The sequence below is a fragment of the Pagrus pagrus genome (genome assembly GCF_965226575.1).
Source record: "Pagrus pagrus genome assembly, chromosome: 6".
Lineage (NCBI taxonomy): Eukaryota > Metazoa > Chordata > Actinopteri > Spariformes > Sparidae > Pagrus > Pagrus pagrus.
In genome coordinates, this window is record NC_140190.1 from 1,436,329 (window position 1) to 1,458,816 (window position 22,488).

The following is a 22,488-nucleotide window of genomic DNA, read 5'->3' on the forward strand; positions in this document are numbered from 1 at the left end:
GTTAACTTTGAGCTTTATGAACACAATGCAACAGTAAGACACTCCCAAGCTGCAGGTTTTTCTTTGTCAACCAACTATTTAGTCCAATGAATAACGAGTTGCATGGCTTCAGTCTCCTCTATCACTGTGATCTCACCATCCAAAAAGGCTGATTTACTCTTTTGGTCCATCGCTGACTAAATCTTTATTTGTGCTGCATAATATGAGGAAATCACACGGCAGGTGTTGTCAATTTAAGTTCATTTTGAGATTTATAGATCAGAGGTCCTGAAGTCACAAATGGGATTCTTAGAGCAAAGTTTTATGTTCATCATCTTTTATGAATTTAAACGTAAGCACACAGTTGAAAATGATTTTAAGATTAAGTTCAAGTGTAAATCTAAGAACTGTTTTACAAATGAGGACCTGTACTGAAGCTGCTGTTGCTCTGCTGACATGCTGCTATTGATACGCAGGTTGCCCGCTGTAAGCCTTCGACCATTCATGCAAATCGTTAGTTCAATAATTTGTTTTAAGTTACTTGTAAAGTAACCACTGTACATTCATATAAAGGGCGATAGTGATGACATATTTTTGTAGGCTGACCCGGAAGTTTTTTCAATGAGTCTCCGTGTTCGCTGTGAGGACGTTTAATGTCCTCGACAACCTCTGTAGTCTGATTTAGACACTTGTTAGCAACAGCTAACAGTTTTTAACACACGGAGAAGCTTTATAATTCACAAATGCTGAGAAATTTTATGTTGTAGAACAAAACGTGAAAATCTTTTAAGCTTGTGTTAACCAAATATCTCGTTTCAAACATCTAAACAAAAACCCACCGACTTCGAGACAAGGGAACAGGAAGTGCAAAAATGCTAATTTATTTTCAGGTTTTAGGACTCATTCCTGCGGCACTATTGTTTCCCTGTATTTCCCACCACAGGGTGACACTGGAGGTAAAAAATCATCTCCACCTGCACGAGTTCAGAAGTTAACGGGAGCTGAAGCCGTCCTCAATTGTTGTACAACACCATCGCTACATGTAAAAAGACTATACAGAACATGTTATTCGGTGATAATATAGAAAGTGTAAAATGATATGACTGGAGGGTGAAATCTAATGACCTGGCCTCTGAGTTTAAACTGTTAACACGTTTTCTTTAACTTCCACCTGACTGCAGCACTCATCAGCTCTGAGCTCAGCTAAATGTTAGCATCATGTTTTTGCTACAGTCCAGCAGATTACTCAGTTACTTTTTTAATAGCTGCATAAAATGGTTCGTGTTTGGTTATTTTATGCATTTTCCCGTTTACTTTTTTCAAACCGCTCAAAATGCTCGCTTTGCAAACCTGTTTTGTAAGCGTGATTATAGGATGTTGTCTGAATACAGGCCCAGATTTACACTTTTCCCACAGGATGTGAATGCAGCATTATTACAACCACTTGCATAAAACAAAATAACTAAACAAGTGAAATGTTCCTCAGTTTCTGTCCGTCCTAACAACGTCCTCTTCCGTCAAACATCAATGCTAGCCGTTTCCATGGTTACTGTATTATCTCCATCGACGAGGCCGTCTGTAGACGAGTTTCCGTCCTGTCGGTCTGCAGCGAGGGCGAGCTAGCTGAGGATTTTGTGGTAGGGGTGGAGGTTGAGGGAGGAGGTGAAGGCTCTGATGTCGGTGATGAGCGTGGTGTATTGGAGGGACGGCGAGGAGGCCGGCAGGAAGGTCAGCTCGCTCACTTCACCGTAGGCCGAGGAGGGAGGGTTGTCGGGGGTGGCGGGGCTGCAGGCGTCGCTCTGATCCGTAGGGTCGTTCTCCTCCGCCCCGAAACCAACCACCTGAGCCAGAAAACGGACATATTGAAGATCAGTGGTTGTGCTAACGTCTATTTTTTTAAAAACATCTTTTGCCTCTGCCGTCTAAATATTTATGGTCACTAGAGGGCAGCACTGTTAAAGCCTGATAATTAAAACGTTTTTAATTTCCTCACGAGCATTTTTACTTTTTTAGACTGGTTATATCATTCAGACACTGGATTGAGATCTTATTAAAAAAATCAGATAGTAGTGACTGAATCACTTCTTGTTTAAACTTGTCTGATACATTTGGTAAAACATTTGGTGCCTGTGTTAATGTTTGTTATAATACTGCTTTACTTTACCCTGAAACAAACTGAGTCTTTGAGTCACTTACATGAACGCTGAGCTTCCTGCTGCCGTTTCTGTGCTCCAGGAACCAGGAGACCAGCTCCTCCTGACTGAAGAGCTTCAGGGCCTCGATCTGCAGGAGAGAACACAACAGGTTAGAACCAGACCAGAACCAGAACCACAGACCTGCAGCCTCACCAGGTGTTTGTAAGTTCTGTTTTAAATATGAGATTTTCCAGGTTGTTATTAAGTACGTAGGGCGTCAGTTTCTGTTAATTTTACCAGGTAACTAACCGGTTAATTATTACAGGAAAAAACCCTCAAACTGGAGTGAAATACAACAACAGGCTCTTTCCTTTTTAACTGAGTGCTGCCAGCAGCCACTTCTCAGAGCTAACGTTGTCTGCCCCAGCTGTCAGTTGTTTTTTCTTAATGGATTGAGCTCGATAGTTCGACTAAACTGAAGAGAAGCGTCACACATTAACTTCTTTTTTAACTTTGTTGTTTCCTGCAGAAAATGTTCTCACACTGAGCTTCTTCAGTGCGCTTCACTTTGTACCTCAGACTGCTCTAGTGAAGTGTTTCCAGTCAGAATCGCATTTATTGCCAAGTAAGTTTACACATATGAGGAATTTGCTGTGTTCTGTAGGTGCAAAGCAACAAACAAGACATAATAAAAAAAAGACTGTGACCGATTTAAAAGAAGGTGAAGACTGTCCAGATTTATTCAGTAGTGCAAGAAGTTTGACCTGGATTGTGCGAGGTCGCAGTAGATCCGGATATTGTACAGATGTACAGATATATACAGATCAACAGGCGTCTCACCTCCTTGTCGAGCCTCTTGAAGACGTACTGCTGTGTGACGACCTCAAACCAGTTGCGGTCCACTTCCTCTCCCAGGTGGGCGTCCTCGCACTCCTTCAGCTTGATGAGAGCTGTCACCTGGGTCTTGAAGGCCTCCTCGCTCAGACCCGACAGACGCTCGCCGAAGCTGACCAGGAACTCCTCGATCTTCGCCTCGACGAACTCCGTGCTGCGAGGACGAAGAAGAAGAGCGTTGGAACAAAGACGTGGACTATGGAGCTCCACAGAGAGGTCAGCAGAGGTCAGCTCACCTGAATTTAGTGGCCTGTGTTTCCACGGTGACAGAGAACCCCAGCACCCCTGAGGTGTTCCTGCAGGTCGGGTACACCTGGTACCTGGAGGAAACACCATAATAAACCCACAGTTCAGTTCATACCTCGTTTTTTGGAAGGTGGATTAACTCTAATTTAGTTTCACATAAATTAACTGTGTTAAAAGAAAAACAAAAAAACCTTAATCCTGAGTTTTAATTAATCAGACTGATCTGTATCGTCTGACTGACACTCACCCCAGTGTCTCCTTCGTCCTGAGGAAGTCGAAGCAGGGCTCCTCCATGTGCATCTGTGGACACGAGTCAAACTAACGTCACACACAAGACTCATCAGACTGCAGCTGCAGTTTATAACGTGTTCACATCCACACTCACCACCATCAGCTCCATCAGAGCATGTTCTCTGAGGTTCTTCAGACCCGACTGCAACACACAGAACCAAACACGTCAACAAGAGAATACGAAGACACGTGACTTCCTACTGCAGGAAACGCTGGTGGTGATCAGATTGGGATTATTGATACCAATAATCCAAACCTTAACAATGTTTGTTTAGTCCAAACTTCAACATTATTACAAATATATTAAAATGAAAAGCAGCAAATCTGAAACATCTGTGAAGCCACAAGCAGAAAATGTTTTACAGGAAAAATGACTTCAATGATTTAACGAAATCAATTTTCCCTGTAACACTTTCTCCAGTGTTTACTAGATTTACTAAAATGTTCCATCATCATCACTGTACAGTGTTTACAGTCAAACTCCAGTAAAAGTAAAGATTTGGTGTTAAAATATTACTTAGCCCATATAAGCCCATATAAATAGAAGTTGATCAAAAATACAAGTGAATAATATATAGCTTAAATACATAATAAGTTTGCAGATACTGTATATTAAAGGATTAAGCTTGGATGATTATCTGATCTGAGATTCAGTATTTTTCTCATCAGAATTTGTATTTTATTTTTTATCTGATTGCCAAAGAAATTAATGTAAATTCAGTATGTAATCTGAAAAATAAATAACTAGTAACTGAAGTTATCAAAGAATTGTAGTGGAGTACAAATACTCAAGTAAAGTAGCTCTGAATTGTACTTGAGTAAACTTCCTCCTGTGACCTGATGCGGTGACTGTTTTCCTACCTGGTAGTAGACGGTGACCTCAGAGTTGGCGTCTCCTTTGTTGAGAGATTTGACTTTACACAGTTGAGATTTCTGAGGCAGCTCCACCACCCGGAACAACACGGGGACCTCTGCTGACAGAGGCTGGAACTGCAGCTTCCTGCAGACACAGACGGAGCCGTTAACAGCACATTTATAAACCAGTCTGGACTGGGACCAGCTGGACTGTGAGCTGGAGGACTGGTCTCTAAATACTCCTGTAGGTCTGTTAAGAGTTCAGCTCATGTAAAACAGACAGTCATGTAGAATGTGATATATAAATGAAGCAGGATACTCACTCGATGAAGTACTGCAGAAACTCCTTCGACTCCTGTTGGAGGAAACAAAGTGTTTGAGATCTGAACTGGAGATGTTTAATATAAACTGTACAAAACCTCCGAGTGTCTGTCTCATAATTATATTTAACCCTTTGACCTCTGATTCACCCGAGCCTACACTGAGGTCATTCAGGTCTTCATATCCCTGAGATCTGTACAATCTCAGCCAAAGGGTTGTGAGTCAAACCATTGAAATAATTCAAAATGTTTTTTTTTTCTTTAAATTGATTTTCAAGGATTTCCAGCACCTGTTCAAACCCTGAATATTAAATCGACTGGCTGACGTCACCCTTTAAATGATGTGAGCAGCAGAAACTCAACTTCAGATGTTTTCTGTATTTTAGGGCAGCTGACTGTTAACTCGGTCGTCTCTGTTGGTTTATTCTCTACATCAGACGTCAGAGTGTGTCAGAGTGTCTCACCGTGCTGGTGAAGTTTCCCTGCACCAGCCCCTCAGCGTACAGCTCCGCCTTCAGCCCGGAGACGAAGGTCAGGAGGTCGTCGACTGTCAGACCCTTCATGACGGCCTGATACTTCTGAATGACCGACCAGCGACAGTGCTCCAGGATCAACAGACGAACGTCCCTGAACAGACAGACACATCAGCCTGTTGACAGAGTCAGTGGACCCTCTTCTGTGTGTTTGTTCACGAGATTTAAACTACAAACTGTTGTAGAGTCACAGTTAACTGATATAAGAGTCAAAGATTCAACTGCATTGATCTGTAATGAAGGAGAAGACCTGAACATCTTCATTATTTTATATTAGCTCCACCTGAAACAGCTACAGCAGCAAAATGCAGCAGGAATATTACTCCAAACAAGATGTCTGACTCCTGATATTTATAGGTGACATAGAAGATGTTGTAGTTGTAGTCGCTGTGTGTGGGTTTACTGTGTGTGCGCTGTGTTTGACACGTACTTGCCGAGTCTCTCCGGTTTGATGAGGATGTTGAAGTAGGTCTTCTTCAGCTGCTCGGAGAACATGGTGAAGACGCCCGGCTCGGCGCTGAACTCTGCCAGATGATCCACGATCAGCCTCAACAGCAGCTGGAACACCAACCAGGAGGGAGGACGATTACTCAAGTACAATGTTCAGGTCGTTGTTCTTTACTTAAGTATTTCTACTTTGAATTAGTTACACTTTTTACTCATTTATCTGACAACATGAGTTACTGTGACAGTGTGAACATGAGTGTCTGTCTGTCTCCTGACCGGCAGTTTGTGGTTGAAGCCCTTCAGTCGGATCACCAGCCCGTGCTCTCCGGCCACCAGTTTGTACTCGAGCTGAGCCACGTCGGCCTCGTAGGCCGGCTCTGCCAGGTTGTGAGCCAAGATGTTCACGAAGATGTCAAACAGCACCAGACTGAAAGAGGAACGACACGGTGAGACTCAACGAGTCCTCTGATGCTGCAATAACATCAGTTCATCATGTGTGACGACGGTTTCTTACTTCTCGGGACTCTTCTGGATCATCGGGGTGATCAGGTTGAAGCGAATATAAGCTGGAAGACAGAAAACAACGTGATCAAACTGTCTTTTTGTTCATATTAATATTTATTGTTGTTAATATTTATCTCAGTTTGCATTTAATTGACATCATCAACAGTATCAGTTTATTCTTGCACTGTGATACGCCCGTACAGGGAAGCTAGCTGTAGCATGACAGTAGTTCTGGTGCCGAGACGATGACTTCACTGCTGTGTGTGTTTCATCCTTATGATCTGTTCTCACTATTAAACTCTTTCTTTAGACTCTTTTATTATGTATTACCAGATGTCTAAATTTCCCTTGAGATCAATAAAGTATCTAAATGATTGCAGCATGTTATTAAAATGTTGAAACGTAAATAATCTTGTTCCAGTTTCTTATTGAAGTTATTTGATGTTTCAGTTAAATATTTAAACTTCAGGCTTGTTCTTGATGTTTGTGTATTCACATTCTCCCCAAATTCAGCCGACAGATTTTATATCTTTGGAAACTTTATTTTGTGGTTTTGAACGATGTTTGGAGAGAATACATGTTTTTATATAGTTGGAGGCTGTAAACTGGGAAAAAAGACTTTTTCTCTTTAGGTTTACAGCGTTAACGGGACACATCAACTGCTTCACATCACAGCATGCGTGGCCACGAAGCAATGATGAGGAAGCAATGATGCAAAGTGTCCACCAGATGGAGCTGTTTAACCTTAACAACAGCAGCCTGATTCATGTGACTAGTAGTGTTTTTAGACAAACAATAAATATAATTTGTTTCTCATTTGGTTTGACCACAAAAAAGTTACATGAAAAACTCTTAAAATGTCGTCATGTGAGATGTAAAAGAGGTCACAGCCTCTGAATCAGCAGACAAACTGATGACGGCGTTCATGTTGGCGCTTCAGGCTGAAGTCATCGACTAACTCGACTCACCTTTGGGGATCTTGAACTTGTTGTCCTTCTTGTACCACAAACATCCTCGATCCGTGTTCACGATCCTGACGGGAAACTCGGAGTCCGGACAGTCGGACGTTTTCAGGGTGAAGTCCGTCGCTGCGGCATGAAGAAGAAAAACACCAATCATGAGTCTGACAAACAGCTGACTGTGTCGGACTCATGTTTATCGCTGTTGGTGTAGTTAGATTTTATCATCGATCACAACGTGTGTTTGTACTGACCGATGAATTTGTTCTCAGCAGGAAGGTGGAGATCAGGGTTGACTTCGAAGTCTCCTGCCCAGCGCTGAGCCCACTCCTCCGAGAGGTCTGGTGACAAATCAAACACAACCAGGTTTAATACAAGTGTGACCTCCATTTTTAACTTGAGTGAACAAATACAAACAGGAAGGAGCTGAAATCAACTTCATCTGTATCCAACACTGTTTCCATGTTTTATCATCCACCTAACACGAGGCTTGTGAAGCATCAGATTTTCTGTCTTCCAATTAAAATATCAAAAAGTACAGAATCTATTAAACAAATATTAAACACGGTGATCTCTGCAGCCGTGGTCTTTAAATTAAATGACCGGTCTTCAGTACAACAACACAAACACTTGGCTGCTGCGTCAGTGCACACTGGCAGGAAGCAGGAAATGTAATGTTTGAACCTCAAAGCTGCTTATCCTATTTAGATCTGTGTGTCTGTGTGTGTGTGTGTGTGTGTCTCACCCTCCGTGCTGTAGCAGGTCCCGAACCATTTCTCTCTGAGTGAACAGTGACCTTCGTTCTCTGGTGACAGCAGCAGCAGGTTGGCTCTGTCGGGGGTCAGCAGGGACAGAGCAGCGCTGATCACCTGAACACACAACAACAACACATCACTGTGTTACAATACAACTGCACACAACGATAAGTTGACAGAACGCGGTGGATTAAATTCACGTTATCTGATGAAGTGAAGGAACCAACATCCAGAACATTTCTACAGGAGACGGATTAAAACACAAAGTGTGCTGTATGGTGAACAGGGACTGGTCCCGTGGTCTCAGACTGATCCTGGATCAGATCTGGTCTCAGACTGATCCTGGATCAGATCTGGTCTCGTGGTCCCGGTTACCTCGGGGTCGTACTCAAACATGAGCTGGTCTCCGGTCAGGAAGTCCTCTTTGGGGAACAGCTGCATGTTCTCACAGATGTTCTCCACGAACTCGATGGGATCCGTCTGTCGGTCCAGATGAAACCAGAGACAACATGTTATTTATCACATTTCTATAAATCGGCGATAATTACTGTACGTTAATTTTGGATCACTTCAGTAAACACGTGAAAATAAAGAGATTACAGTCAGAAAATTGTGACACTGTTAGTAATCCCCTTTTTTACTGAATGTATCTGTAATCTCATTACATGTTGTTTACTGTAACTTTACCAGTTTAACATTTACCTTTTTTTTTGTATCCTAATTTTGTAATTACATCACACATTCATGTTATCATTAACTTTATTTAACTAATACAAATAAACAGCAGTTTTCACATCTTTGTTGCTGTTAGAGGCCAAACACACACACACACACACACACACACACACACACACACACACACACACACACACACACACACACACACACACACACACACACACACACACACACACACACACACACACACACACACACACACACACACACACACACGTGACTGAGGTTTTTGTGGGTCTTCTGTGGTTTTTGCATCCTGAGGGGATTTAAACTCTATTAAATTCTGTCTCGTGTTTGTCAGAGCTGCATTAATAATAATAACAACAAGTTACTTCAGCGGAAAATTGGCATCATCACAGAGACGAAGCTGATTCATTTCAGACTGAACTGAGTTGTTATTTGGCTGTAAACACTCATTTAGGTTTCTGCTGTGTGTGTGTGTGTGTGTGTGTGTGTGTGTGTGTGTGTGTGTGTGTGTGTGTCACTACCTGCTCCTGATAGTGAAACTCGTTTGCTTCTATCTTCTGAATTTCCTCGTAGATCCTGAAAAAATGTATATATTTAAAATAAAACTTCATGCAGCGATAACAAGACACGAAAGATCAGATTCAAACAGAAATGCACAAATAACTGTGTTTACAAGACTTTAAGTTAATCAACCTCTTAAAATAATAATTTTATGTCGGTGTCCCCACCGAGTTAATGTGTGGAACAATAAACAAACTATTTATGGACATCAGAGAAACCGAAGTGACATTAAAGACGAGAAATACATCAACACACACTGATCAGTGTGTGTGTGTGTGTGTGTGTGTGTGTGTGTGTGAGTGTGTGAGTGTGAGTGTGTGTGGTCTGACCTCTGCTGGGGGTTCAGGGTCTGCAGCATCTTCAGGTACTGGAAGACAAAATGGACGACCTGCACAGAGACACATCATGTTTGTGTTTACGGGGTCACTGAAGATGTTTCTTATCATTATTATTTATTGATCGGTGATTAATTAAATAAAGTGTGTGCGGACCTGGTAGAAGTTCTGGTAGCCCTGGTCAGTGAGGGTGATGGAGATGGAGAAGATGGAGTAGGTGGTGTTCTGATCGAAACCCGTCTCACTGTTTCCTCCAAACAGAGCCAGAGCCCAGCACCTGAGAACACACACACACACACACACACACACACACACACAGTGTATAACAGCAGTCCTCTGCTCTCCTTCAGGACCTACGTTCAGTGTGTATCTCAGCTCTTGATGACTCACTTCTTCCTGAGCAGCGACAGGATGCTGCCGGTTCCTTCGTGTCCGATCAGCCAGGAGATGTAGTGGAGAGGCTTCACCCTGACAAACAACACAAACACACACAGAGAGTCTGTACATCAGCTGGACTGAGACCCGTCTGTCTCAACACGTTGTTCCCAAAGTCTCCCTCAGAGGAGCTGCGTTCTGGCAGGATTGTTATATCTACATGGCTGAACGCACTTATTGTGAGTCACTCTGGATAAAAGCATCAGATGAATAACTGAGGTAAAAACCAAGTGCACTGCAGGAACGCAACATCACCAATTATTCATGACACAACAACAAGTCAGCGGTGAGAGACGGATCAGATTCACAGAGGACAGATAAAATACGGAGCGGGAAGAAAAGTAAATGCTGCAGTGTGACAGCCACCGAGCTCAGTTCATCTTCTCCTCCCTCCATGCTGATGAAAGTCAGGTGAAGTTTGTTCCACAAAACATTTCTGGAGCTTCACAGTAAACAGATGTCTCCATACAGCTCGTCTGCAGAAGCCCCGAGATCACAAACTGATCCGAGGAGACGTTATTTACACCCTTTATTAAGCTGAAGTCTTCACTGTAGCTGCTGAGCTAAAAGTGTTAGCGCGCATGAGCTCCACCGAACATCGAGGGTGTAAATAACGTCTCCTGAGATCAGTTTGTGATCTCGGGGCTTCTGCAGACTGATCACAGCAGACGAGCTGTATGATTTTCTGTTTTAAATCATCTCCAGCTGCTTCAGTTGTAAACTCTGTTTTACTGTGAAGCTCCAGAAATGTTCTGTGGACTACGAGACTTCACCTGACTTTGATCAGCATGGAGGGAGGAGAAGATTTAACCACCACTTGCACCTGTACATGTTCTCAAAGCTGTGCCGGACTCACCTGTAGTGTTTCCCCTGCGGCGGTACGGCCCAGCTGATGGTCAGAGCGTGAACCTTCCTCACAGGAACAACTGCAACAAACACATGAATATATCAGCATGTTCAGTGTGACGTGTTGAATGAGATCAGAGGACGGTGAGAGATAACTGCAAGAACCATCCTCCTTAATCTGCATGGTTGTGTTTCATGTGCATTAATGTGCCAGAAACAGATTTTAACCAACATGGCAGATACATGACTACATGTATATAACACACAGTTCATCACTTCTACTAAAATAATCATCATAGTAACAAACAGTATCTGACCTCTGTAGAGTTTGTTGAAGGCCGGTGTGTCAAACGGCTGCTGCAGGTGAGAGAAGTCTGCCTGAGGTTCACCGCTGGAACATATGAAGGAAGGTTTTTGTTATTTATCTGATTAATACAGAAGTCCTGAGAGGGAGAGGAGGAACAATTAACTTTGTGATCCATTTAAAATGTTTTCACAAAAAAAAAAAAAAAAAATCATCTGTGAAAACAGGTCAAAGAAAAAAAAGTTAAAATAAATAAATACAAATTAATTGACATGATTTTTTTGACTGCACGGAGAAATTAAGACATGAAGTCACTCTGTGGTTTATTAAAAAAAATGATCCTGACAAAACAAAAATAACTTTTTGGCCCCCAAATTCAAGGATGGAAAGAAAAAGTGGAAAAATTAAAAATGAATCACCAGAAAAACAAAATATTCGGTGATATTAAGCACTCATACGCTCAAACACACAGATAAGTGTCAATGAGACAACGTGGCTGAGGTGAGTCATTAAAACGGGGATCAGACAGTCAGACTGATTGATTGATTGATTGTGATTTGAGTTGATGAGGTCTTACTTGTTGGGAACTTTGATGAAGATCTCTCTCACCCACTGCTCCAGAGTGTCCAGAGTCTCTGAACAACAAAATCACATCTCAGTCAGCTTCACATTGATAGCATAGCATGCTAACGTTAGCTGCAGCTTGGGTTAGGGGAGGTCATGTTTGTTTCTGACCTCCAGAGGGTCAAACACTGGTGTTTAGCCACGCAGGATGTCCACATCAGCTCGTTAGTATTCATAATGTTTTGAGCATTAAAACATCACGAAGAGTGAGAGCTTCAAGTCAAACACTGAACGTTCACACCTCCTCAGGTGTGTCACCACAGTCTTAAGATGGATTTAATCGTCCTCCATGTTTTATCCACCAGGTTTACATGCTGGTGTGTAATGAGCGGTACAGCCTCTCAGGCTGCTGTGAGTTTGTGTCCGTACCTTTGGACTGAACGGCGAGCGTCATGTAGTGGGCCGAGTAATATCTCCTCCAGAAGTGTCGGAGCCGCTGGTAGGTGTTGATCTGCTTCTCTCTGGGCTCGTGCTTTAATGTCTGAGCGTTACCTGACAGGAGCACATGTTCGACAGTGAGGACACGTCAAACCTGAAGACATCTGAGAGGAAGGACTTCAAAACCTTTGAGAGGCGGATTAGAAGAAACTACAAGACAGATTTATTACTGGGAAAATGATCATCAGAGGAGAAATCAAAACATTTTCTCCTGCTGTGGTCCGTTAATGTTTGTGTGTTCTTACCCCAGCAGAATTTGCCCATCGGGTGTCCGGGTTTAGCCAGACTCCCGAACAGCATCTCCTTACGATGCGAGTCAGACGGCCTCGCTAACTGGTACTCTGAACAGGGAAACAGAGAAGAGCCGTGAAGGAGGAACAAACTCAGACAAACAACAAAAACCAGGACTGTGCTCAGTATTTCTTTTCATTCATAAAGTTCAAAACACATTCTAATGCTTTCAGTTGTCTATTCATCAGAGCCCCTGACCGGTCTCTGGGGCCGATGCTGATATGGGGAAGTTAAAAATATCCAATACAGACACGATTCTTACAATGATCCTTTAAATGTGTTATCAAAACACAGATATGTGACGGAGGCAGGATGTCTGACTGTCTAACAGAGATGTGGACTTGACTCCAGTCACTGTTGTGATGACTTGAGACTCGACCTGAAGACTGAATGACTTGTTTGTCTGTTCACAGTTTATGACCGTCAGTAGCATCACACCATGCAGTCATCTGTTTGTTGTATAAGTGTGTGTGGATCGCTGTCCACACTGGATGGACCTGATGGTGTACAAATAAATACACTCAGTGTGGCTCTGGAGATTTGTGATCGTGAATTATTTAATCGACACGTAAAGGCGACACGTCAACAAGGCAGGTTCCAGTGTAACAGCCCCTCAGTGGCCATTATAGTTTTCATTTGATTTTTTAATTTAAGAAGTAAAAGTCAGTCTGGCTGTTAGTTTTTAACTTTTTAACAGTGATGACAAACAGATTCACTTATTTGGTTTTGTTTGATCATATTCATGTATTGATACTCTTGTCATACTCTTTGAATTGTTACATAAATTGGCCAATAACATGTTTATTAGACAGGAAGTGACGTCTTTTCTCTCACAAAATCACAAACTGCAGGTACTGTGTGTGTGCCGGGTCACGCTGCTGAATAAGGACCAGAACATTTTTTGCAGATTGTTATGACGTCACAGTGAAGTTGACCTCTAACATTTTGGATATCAAATGTTTTAACTTCATTATTTTATCCTTTTAGACATTTGTTTGTCAAAGTTTAACGTAATTATCGTACAAACTCTTGAGCTAAACGTGTTGTTTGGAGGTCGTGGTGACCTTGACCTTTGACCACGAGTCATAGCGAACGTTTGAACCTAATTTGAAGAACTTCCCTCGAGGTGTTCTTGAGAAATCGCGTTCACAAGAATGGGATGGACGAACAAATGTACGGACAACCTGAAAACACGATGCCAACAACAGCTTACAGCTGGAGCGGCTCTGACTGAAGCCTCTGGTTGTTGGTTTGGACCACAGGGACCAGAACTGAGTGAAAACATGAAGTGAGTCAATGTGGACTCACCGCTGTCCACAGCCTCCACCTCCCTGTCGATGGCATCTTCTATCATCAGAGGACAGATGAAGAACTGAGCCCACCTGAAACAAACACACACACATTAACTGTTAACTCTTCAGTTCAGTGTGTGTGTGTGCAAACTGAAGATCTTTGTTTTTAATTGTTGATCAAACAAAAAAAGACAATTAAAGACGTTAAATTGGGTTCAGGGAACATGTGAACTTGATTATAGATTAAATATGTTAATATGCAACATTTCTGCATTAAAATGTCTAAAAACATTGTTGTGTATTTTGTTGAGTTGTGTACTAAACTAAGGCTGCATGATACCATAGAAACATCATATTGTGATCATTGTGATTGTGATGTGACTCCTGGTTCGTGGTCATTTTTGCTTCACAACTGTAAAAAGCATTAAAACGCTGATGATGTGATCTTTGTTGGTGTCTGTACCAAACAGACGTGTTTTCTTACATCTGGAGAAGAAGATGTCGGTCAGGACGTCTCTGCAGCTCGACAGGACGTCATTATAAAGATGTTCTTGTGATTTGGATATTGTACTCGTCATACTTGATTTCAGTAATTTTTTAATAAATTGTGCAGCTCCAGTTCAAACCCAGAGAAATCTGTAATCGTACTCGAGGTAACGTTGGTTTCATTTAGTCGCCCGTCGCTTTAACTTCCAGCAGAGAGTGAAACTCAAAATCAAACTAAAAAATGACCTCGTCTGTGAAGATTTCTGCATTTCTGAGTCACATCAGATAGATTTTAATCAGTAACGGATGATGTTTAATGATGAAGACAGTAACTCCCATGATCTCACGCTAATAACTTCTTTTGTTTTGTTGTGACTGAGAGACCCCTAGTGGCAGAAATCACATACTGTGTCTTTAAAAAACAAATGAAGCAAGTAATTGTCGGAGTTGTTGGAACGACCACATTACTTCATCTCCTCCTGCAGAGGGAACATTTTGGCAGCTGCTTTATTCAGATGTCACCAACTGAACCTGAGAAATTCAACCTGCAGGCGTCTCCTCGTCCGTCGCGTTCGTCGTGTTTCCATCCACCGACCGCTGCTCTAAAAACAGCAAAGGCACCGACGTGGCTGCAGCGAGGACACCAGTCGGCCTGTTGGAGGGCGGCTGAGTGCTCGTGCTGATCTTTAATGAACCGGTTGACCTCCCATCAGAGAGACAGATGGCCGACAACAAGCTGCCATCAACACGCAGGCAGGACGCTGGCCTTCAGAACAGGGGGACGCCCAAACACTCATGTTCAAACAGGAAACTCCCGCATACCGACCTGCGGCTCACTGTCAGCCACACACTGGACCTACCAGAGCTCGGCCAAAGTCTCGGGAACATTCAGTTTTTCTCTTTGTGGTAAAAACTTCTTAAAAATTTTAAATCAACCAGCAGAAAAACAAAGAAACGTGTCTCAGTGTGTCCCTGGTGAAGCGACTGGAGGTTTAGGAGCCGGCCTCACCTGTCGAGCGCCTCTCTGAAATACTTCCTCTGCACGTCGAACTGGAAGATGGTTCTCTCACAGTCGGTGGAGGCGTTGTCGCTGCCGCCGTGCTTCTTCAGGAAGGCGTCAAAGCCGTTCTCTGCCGGGTATTTCTCACTGCCCATAAACACCACTGAACATCAGAGAGGAAACGAAATCAGGAGGCGATTAACAGCCAGAAACACACGACGGAGACAAGACTGTGTTCATCTTCATCAAGGTTACAGGAAACATTTTATCTGTCTGTACTCTCTTATGATCTCTGAGTATCAGCTGTTACGAACCTTTCCAACAAATACAAGAGGGGAATAAACTGATTCAGTGACTCAGACTGACACACATCAAAATCACATAATCAGCTGCTGGTGATCTCTGAGCAACGACTCTCTACAACAAAGGCGACGCCTGAGTGAAACTGCACGTCCATGTCAGAACAATACAACACAACATACAGCACATATTAAATGTTTGCACTTGATGGTGTGTTGTGTCACATGTGGCTCGTGAAAACTGGGTCCAGTATTTACTTTGCCGAGTATGAAGAATCAGTCGTATCCTGCTACACTTCACTCATGTCCTGCCACTAGTCTCCTCTATCGCTGTGTGAAGTCTGTCTGACGTGTTAATGAGCAGAGAGGATGACGAGGGCAGAGTCAGACAGCTGTGATAATGAGAATCATGTGAAGCTGCTTTGGTTCTGTTGGACTCACTGTGCTCCAGGAAGTGGGCCAGGCCGGGCAGGTCGTCGGGGTCACTGAAGCTCCCGACGCTGATGCACAGAGCCGCTGCCGCCTGGAAACACACAAACACACACTTTAAGACCTCAGAGGATTAACCTGGATTTGTGTGTGTGTGTGTGTGTGTGTGTTGAAGGGTCTGTGTCCAGTAGAGCTGCAACTATGACTCCAGTGACTGATTAGTTGATGAAATGAGCTGCCACCCATTTTAATAATCAATGAATGATTCCTTCATCTCTTTAAAGCAAAAATATCAAATATTTCTTCTTCCAGCTCGTTAAATGTGACGATTTGTTGCTTTTCTTTGTCATTTCTGTCAGTAAATGTTCGACCCACCTGCTTCTCAGAGCTTCCCCTCTTCTTCTTCCCTGCGCTCTCCTCGTCCAGCTCGTCGAAGTCGCTGTCCTGCTCCTCCTCTTCGTCTTCCTCCTCGTCCTCCTCCGACCCCTCGCCTGAATCCCCCTCTTCCTCACCTTCCTCCTCTTCCTCCTCCTCTCCATCCTCTGCCTCTCCCTTGTCCTCTCCGTTCTCACCGCCTCCCTTCCCGTCGGCCCCGCTGAAGTCGGAGATGAGGAGCGCTCGGAGGCCGTTGCTCAGCTCGATGTATCTGCAGAGAGAGCGAGAGAGGATCAGCATCGATGCTCCAACACCGAGCTCGCAGGAGCTCAACAGGACTCATGTTCTGATTCTGTTGAGTGAGTAGCTTTTATTTTACACCTGCAGTTCAGTTACATTATACAACTTTAAATTAATTTTGCATTGATGGACACCAGAGACAGTTAGATGTAGCTCAGTGACAAACTTCACCTCGAGGCCAGTGTTTGTTTATATTTTGTCAAATATCCTCCATTAACAGTTTGATGGATTATCATCAATAACTGTATTTTTCAAGACACTGAACTGAAGTTAGACACTGTAGTATCATGACAGACACACTGAGTCATTTTCTTCCTCATGAAACATTAAATGAGACTTTTTTCGACTGATCCAGATTATTAGAAATCAAGGACACGGATCATCTTGATAAATATTTACTCAACTGTACTGATCTTAACTACAGTTTTCACTACAGTTTTTTACTTGAGTATTTCCTTCCTCTACACTACATTTAATTGATAAATTGAGTTTCCAGTTCATTTGCAGATTCAGTTTATTAAAAGTTTAAAGGTGATAAGTTGTGAAATGTAACTGATCAGACAGTGTTGTGTGCGGGACACTGTGAGAGAAGATGCTGCATCAGAGCAAAAATAACATTTTTAATTAGTTTGTTTAATCAGCAATCAGACAGAAAATTCACAGATAATCAGAAATGCTGAATATCGGCCAGACCGATAACTGTAATCCTACGTTAGCAGACGTCGTCTTCTTCGCTGCATTTGAGGACACATCTCACCACTTCGCTGCTCGTTAACACCACCGAGAGTCACGAGAAGCTCATTAAAAACAGCTGATTATGAGCATTATGTTGAATATTTGTACTCGCGTTTGAATATTGATCAACAAAAGAAAACCAGCTAAACACAACACACCTCTGTTTGTGACGCCTTGTTTCTCTTCTGATGTAAAGAAAAATCCCGTCTGACATTTAAACCGCAGCTCTCTCTCACCTGTATTTCTTCGGGTCACTGGGTGATTTGATGATCTCAGGGTCTCCCTGGTCTTCTGCAGCGACTCCTCCAGCTCCATCTCCGTCCCCAGCAGCCACCTGGGTCCTGACATCCTGTGGCGGCGGCGGCTCGCCCTGGTCTGGGGCAGATACCTGTCCCGGCACACTGGCGCCGCTCGCTGACTTGTTGGTCTGAGGCATTTCAACAGAGTCCTCTGGAGAGACGGGCTGCAGACGGAGGAGATGATGCTCATGAACATGAACAAACACTGAATATGATGCTGTCATTTCATCCAACAATGATCACGCAGCCATTTTAAAAACATATGCGATAGTTTCAGGGCTGATTAACATGTCTTGCTGGTACACTATGGCCAAATGTATGTGGACACTCCCACACACCTGTGCTCTTGCAGCTTTGTATCAAAAGTTAGTGTTTGTCTCTTTCCAGTCTTAACATGACAGTTTTCCTCTGCACAAAGCAGCTCCATCAAGAAACAGTTTTCCCAGTTTGATATGGAAGAACTTGACCTGAACCCCAGTAAACATATCTGTGATGACACAGACTGAGTCCGACCTCATCAGTCAGCGTCAGTGTTAGACCTCACTGAAGCTGAAATGATCAGTCAGTAATCCACAAGTCAATCAACACAAATATAATGGGTGACTATCTTATAATTGATTAAATATTTTCAGATTATTTATATATTGAATTTTGGGGGAAAGAGCTGGAAGACGGGATGTCACCTTGGACATTTTATGATCTGAATGATTAATCAGTTCATTGGAAAACTGATCAAAAGATTAATCTGTTGACTCACTAACATCTGACTTCTGCAGCTCAATGAGGAAATGCTATGTGTCAACAGGAAGAGGAACACTGGTACCAACAGACCGGTGAACAACTCAAACACTGTGTGAGCTTCAGGATGACTAAAGCCTGCAGTGGCTCTTTCAATGTCTGTAAGGGAATGTGAGCGCTGTTTGAAGAAAGCCTTAATTACTGCAGATCTATCCTCCCATCAGTAATTAAAATGAGCTGGGAGCTGCACAAACCTCCTCAGCTGGGCTCCAACACCTTCTGGAAGCCTTCAGAAAAGAGGAAGCTGTTACAGCAGCAGATAGTTCCGGTGTGACAGTCACATACGGCTAACATTTGTTGGGTGTCCACATATTTTTGACAATCAATTAATGTGTACTGATAGGAAGAGACTGTTATTCTTACGTGACACTCTGTGATAATAATTGCTGCATCAAATATATGCCGCATTATAGAAGGTCATCTACTGTTATCGACACTATTAAAGCTGAATATCATTATGTACAATAAGAGAGGACAATTTAAAATAACTGATTTTATCGCTGCAGTTTGGTGGCACAGCATCATCGCGCGACAGAGCTACATGGAACGTAATGCAGGTTAATGCGACCCGGCGCCGGTGAACAGAACCCCCCGTTAATATTCAGTGATTTAAACGGGGGCAACAGTTAGCCGCTTTAACAAACGTTAGCTGTCTTAATACAGTGGGAAGCTAGCGAGCTAGCTGTTGGAGCTAGTTTGAAATATTCACAAACAACATCACAACAATTAGTGTGAATTGGACCGGATGGTAAATGAGTCCCTTTAGCCTCAGACCGGCTCGGTTAGCTGCATGTTAGCTTTCAGTAATCCTGTTGTTAAGAAAAGCACAACGCCGCTAGTTTAGCCGCACCGGCTACATCCCGAGTGCTGCGTGTTGAGCGTTAGCTAGCAGGCTACACCTGATATCTGAGGCGTGACGCAGCAGTTAGTTGGACTCGGACACGCGGAGATGCTCACCTTTGTCACAGCTAGCTTAATGTTGATCAAGTTTGGAGTTTCGGTTTCAGTCCAGCCGCCTAGCCTGGCTCAGATAGCAGCTAGCCAAAACAAAGCCTGCGATTGGCTGAGCGCAAATCAATCACAGACACACGAGCCGTCTGATTGGTCGACATATCTGTGACGACAGAGGTAAAGTTTGATTGACAAACAGTGAATAAAATCTTTGTAATTAAGACAAAAATCTGTAAAAACAAACAGTTTTTAATAACAAAAGAACCGAATAACTGAATTAAATCTTTCAAGTTTGCAAAAATAAAACTGAAATATAGTTTTAATCCGAAAAAAAATCAAATAATGTTTGAAAACAGTCTTTCGCTGCCTTGGCTTTAAATCTAACACAGTAAATAAAAAGAGACTTTATTCAGACATGCAGATCAAATAAAACATTTTCAGTCCTTAGATGTTTAACAACGTTACAAAACGTATGTATGTAGCCGTCCCGTTGTGAAGGACTAGCTATGTTTCATTCTGACTCCCTCTGGACTGATTGCAGTAGATTCAGATCAGCTGTTGCAGGTGAGGAGACTGGCTCCTAATTGATAAGTGAAAGCAGCTTGGGTCACTCAGGTCAGGCTGATTCTGGTCCTGACTCACTTTCAATTTCTTTTCTGTTCTTGTTTCTATTTGAGGGAAATTGTGAGCATCAGAAGTGACTGAGCCTCTTTTACACACCTTTAGTTTTTCCTCTTCCATTTCATCAGGGAAAAGAAGTTTATTTCATTTTTATTATTCCCTAGAGAGGAAGTTTGTTATTATCTGCCTGAGTAAAAAGTGATTTAAGAGTTTCTATGGGTTAATACACCCTCAGATGATAGATCCCGAGAGGTCAAAGGGCAAAAAGCCAACTGTACTATGTATATACAGACGAAACAATTTGTCATCACTTTCCCACAGATTCATTCACCTAAAACTGGTCTTAAAACATCTTCATCTGTTCAGAGTTCCTCTTAACTGGATTACAGCAGCAGCAGAAAGAGGAGACTGATTAGAAAGTGCAGCTGTACTCATGTGTGACCGTTGCAAGCAGAACCTGAGATATTTAATATTTGGCATCAACTACTTGATGTGCTTTCCAACGATGTTGATGAAACAACCATCAGACCTTTGTGCTGTAACACAACATTTTATTTTAATAATAAGTAAATAGTCTCTTGTCTTTTGCCACGCTGGTGGTCAGACGACAAGTTTTAGTTGGATGGAAAAATTGCAATCCTGTTCTTTACTAGAAGATACGACCGACTGTTCGGGGCCAGCTGACATGTTTACTTTGATATTTCAACCTCTCCTCAGTCAGACTGATGCTTTAGGCTCTGATAACATCAGCTTCAGCTGATATGTATACATATATATATATCTATATATATATACATGTATTAGATGTTTTATTGAGTATTTTAGATTATTTGTATATTTGTTTATTTATTTATACGTTCCTTTTGCAGTCTAAGTTGTTTATACTAAATTCAGAATTTAAAAAAAAGGAAACTGTTAAACTTTACGTGTGTGGAGGTTAAAACTGGGATTTTGGATCGTGATCGGCCTCTCTGACATCTCATGTAACCAAAGAAGTGCATTCTTAAATAATGTTTAAATATTCTACAAATGATTTTATTCTAGATGGACATTATTGATTATTGATGCGGTCACACTTGTGCCATCATTTCTTTGCCATATGTCGTCCGGATGAACGTGTCGTGTACAATTCAAGAAAAAATCAGATGTTTTATGATTAAAGATTGTGATTTTTATTATACTAAATTGCATCTATAATATACAAACATTCACAATATTTTGTACAATCACTTTGTGCTTCTCCCCGAACAGGAGTGAACTGTAAGACGACAAGTTTACATAAACTCTCTATATAATTTGTCCATGGTATACACAGCATAAAAATAAATTCATACTCAACAACCATTATAATTTCTAAATCTATCATTTACAAATTCACTTAAAAAATAATCATATGAAGACAATGTCAATATTATTGTATGTTTTCATCCATCTGAAGACACATGGTGGGGAGGTACACACAGGAACGTGCGCTGTGGGAGCTAAAGAACAATTTGGCAGGAAATCTTTATTTTCTATCTTCGTTATATTTAATAATAAATGCACGTTAAGTTTTTGTTCTCCTCGTCTTCCCTTTTTTTCTTGAAGTCTTTCATATACACACACGTACTTGTATCTCAGCTGACATGACATTGTCAAAATATCACACTTCCGTCAAAGATACTGTACACAAACACAAAAACCCTCACAACTGAACACGCAATAAATATCATGATAACCATATGCAACAGGAGAACGCACACACACGCACACACACACACACCCACACACACACGTTCATGTAGGAAACACTGCGAACATGACGGCTACGTGACTACACCTGCTAAAGGGGGAGGAGGGAACCGTGTGCTCTTCACTCATCGGCTCCGCTCACATGTGTGAGTATAAAACACCTCGGTGTGGCGTCGGACTGTCGGCCAGTGCAAAAGCTGTGAGCCACCGTGAAGCAGGGCTGCAGCGCTCAGCGGCAGTCTGGGTCGAGTCTGTGGCAGTCTGCAGGGGTCTGATCTGGGCCTTTTGTTCTTCTGGTGTCAAGTTTGGTTTCTGAACTCAATGAAACGATGTGCACAGGAACAAAGTTCAGCAGCAAATACATCAGAAAGTCAAAGTCTGAGAATGTACAACAATTTAACGCTTCTGATCCTGTTAATCTTGTGAATATACTGGGTAAAATATTCTTTAATGTTCTTTAATGTTCTTTAATGTTCTGTGGACTACGAGACTTCACCTGACTTTATATCATCAGGAGGAGACGATGACTGGACTGTTTGCACTGCTCCTTTAAGTTGCTGAAGTATCAATACATAATGGCTAAGAAACTGTAAACATCTTGATCTCAGTCGCTGCTCGTTTGTGCTCTTCATCTGTTCATCGTTTGTCTTATTTTGTTTTATAAAAATCTTTTTCTCTTGATTTGCAGTTGTCGTGCTGCAGCATCATCTCCACT

At 42.3% G+C, this 22,488-nt stretch overlaps 1 protein-coding gene and 2 long non-coding RNA genes across 4 annotated transcripts in view; 2 read left to right on the forward strand and 1 right to left on the reverse strand.

The window, feature by feature from the left end:
* Nucleotides 1-5,245, forward strand: part of LOC311258884 — a 49,172-nt gene extending 43,927 nt beyond the window's left edge. Inside the window, exons 2-3 of the long non-coding RNA XR_014622787.1 lie at nucleotides 2,215-2,336; nucleotides 5,158-5,245. This is a non-coding gene — a long non-coding RNA (uncharacterized lncRNA). The remainder of the gene's footprint in view (nucleotides 1-2,214; nucleotides 2,337-5,157) is intronic.
* nrd1b (nardilysin b (N-arginine dibasic convertase)) lies at nucleotides 836-19,516 on the reverse strand. 2 transcript variants are annotated; one of them, XM_084355554.1, is made up of 31 exons: nucleotides 19,428-19,516; nucleotides 17,610-17,836; nucleotides 16,339-16,609; nucleotides 15,976-16,057; nucleotides 15,245-15,398; nucleotides 13,766-13,839; nucleotides 12,412-12,507; nucleotides 12,098-12,220; nucleotides 11,682-11,739; nucleotides 11,118-11,191; nucleotides 10,811-10,880; nucleotides 9,910-9,987; nucleotides 9,676-9,796; nucleotides 9,514-9,572; nucleotides 9,145-9,199; nucleotides 8,294-8,398; nucleotides 7,909-8,032; nucleotides 7,418-7,504; nucleotides 7,173-7,292; nucleotides 6,215-6,266; nucleotides 5,977-6,127; nucleotides 5,684-5,811; nucleotides 5,185-5,347; nucleotides 4,724-4,755; nucleotides 4,407-4,545; nucleotides 3,640-3,687; nucleotides 3,502-3,554; nucleotides 3,245-3,328; nucleotides 2,955-3,162; nucleotides 2,176-2,262; nucleotides 836-1,820 (listed from the first exon to the last, which is right to left on the reverse strand). In XM_084355554.1, the coding sequence occupies exons 2-31, from the start codon at nucleotides 17,807-17,809 to the stop codon at nucleotides 1,599-1,601; spliced, it is 3,318 nt and encodes a 1,105-aa protein (XP_084211680.1). In that variant the 5' UTR covers nucleotides 17,810-17,836; nucleotides 19,428-19,516; the 3' UTR covers nucleotides 836-1,598. The 2 variants fall into 2 exon arrangements, with proteins under 2 accessions (XP_084211680.1, XP_084211681.1); XM_084355555.1 differs by lacking the exon at nucleotides 19,428-19,516 and adding an exon at nucleotides 18,665-18,683.
* On the forward strand, nucleotides 5,767-6,605 carry LOC311258883. Its single transcript, XR_014622786.1, has 2 exons — nucleotides 5,767-5,860; nucleotides 5,983-6,605. It is a non-coding gene; the product is annotated as an uncharacterized lncRNA (long non-coding RNA).
* Nucleotides 19,517-22,488: the final 2,972 nt, after the last annotated feature.

Coding starts and splice junctions, on each gene's coding strand:
- nrd1b (XM_084355554.1), bottom strand. CDS start 17,809: ATGCCTCAGACCAACAAGTCAGCGAGCGGCGCCAGTGTGCCGGGACAG. Junction 12,221..12,411: donor GATGGGCAAATTCTGCTGGG/GTAAGAACACAC, acceptor TGCTCCTGTCAG/GTAACGCTCAGACATTAAAG. Junction 9,200..9,513: donor ACCCTGAACCCCCAGCAGAG/GTCAGACCACAC, acceptor ACATTTTTTCAG/GATCTACGAGGAAATTCAGA.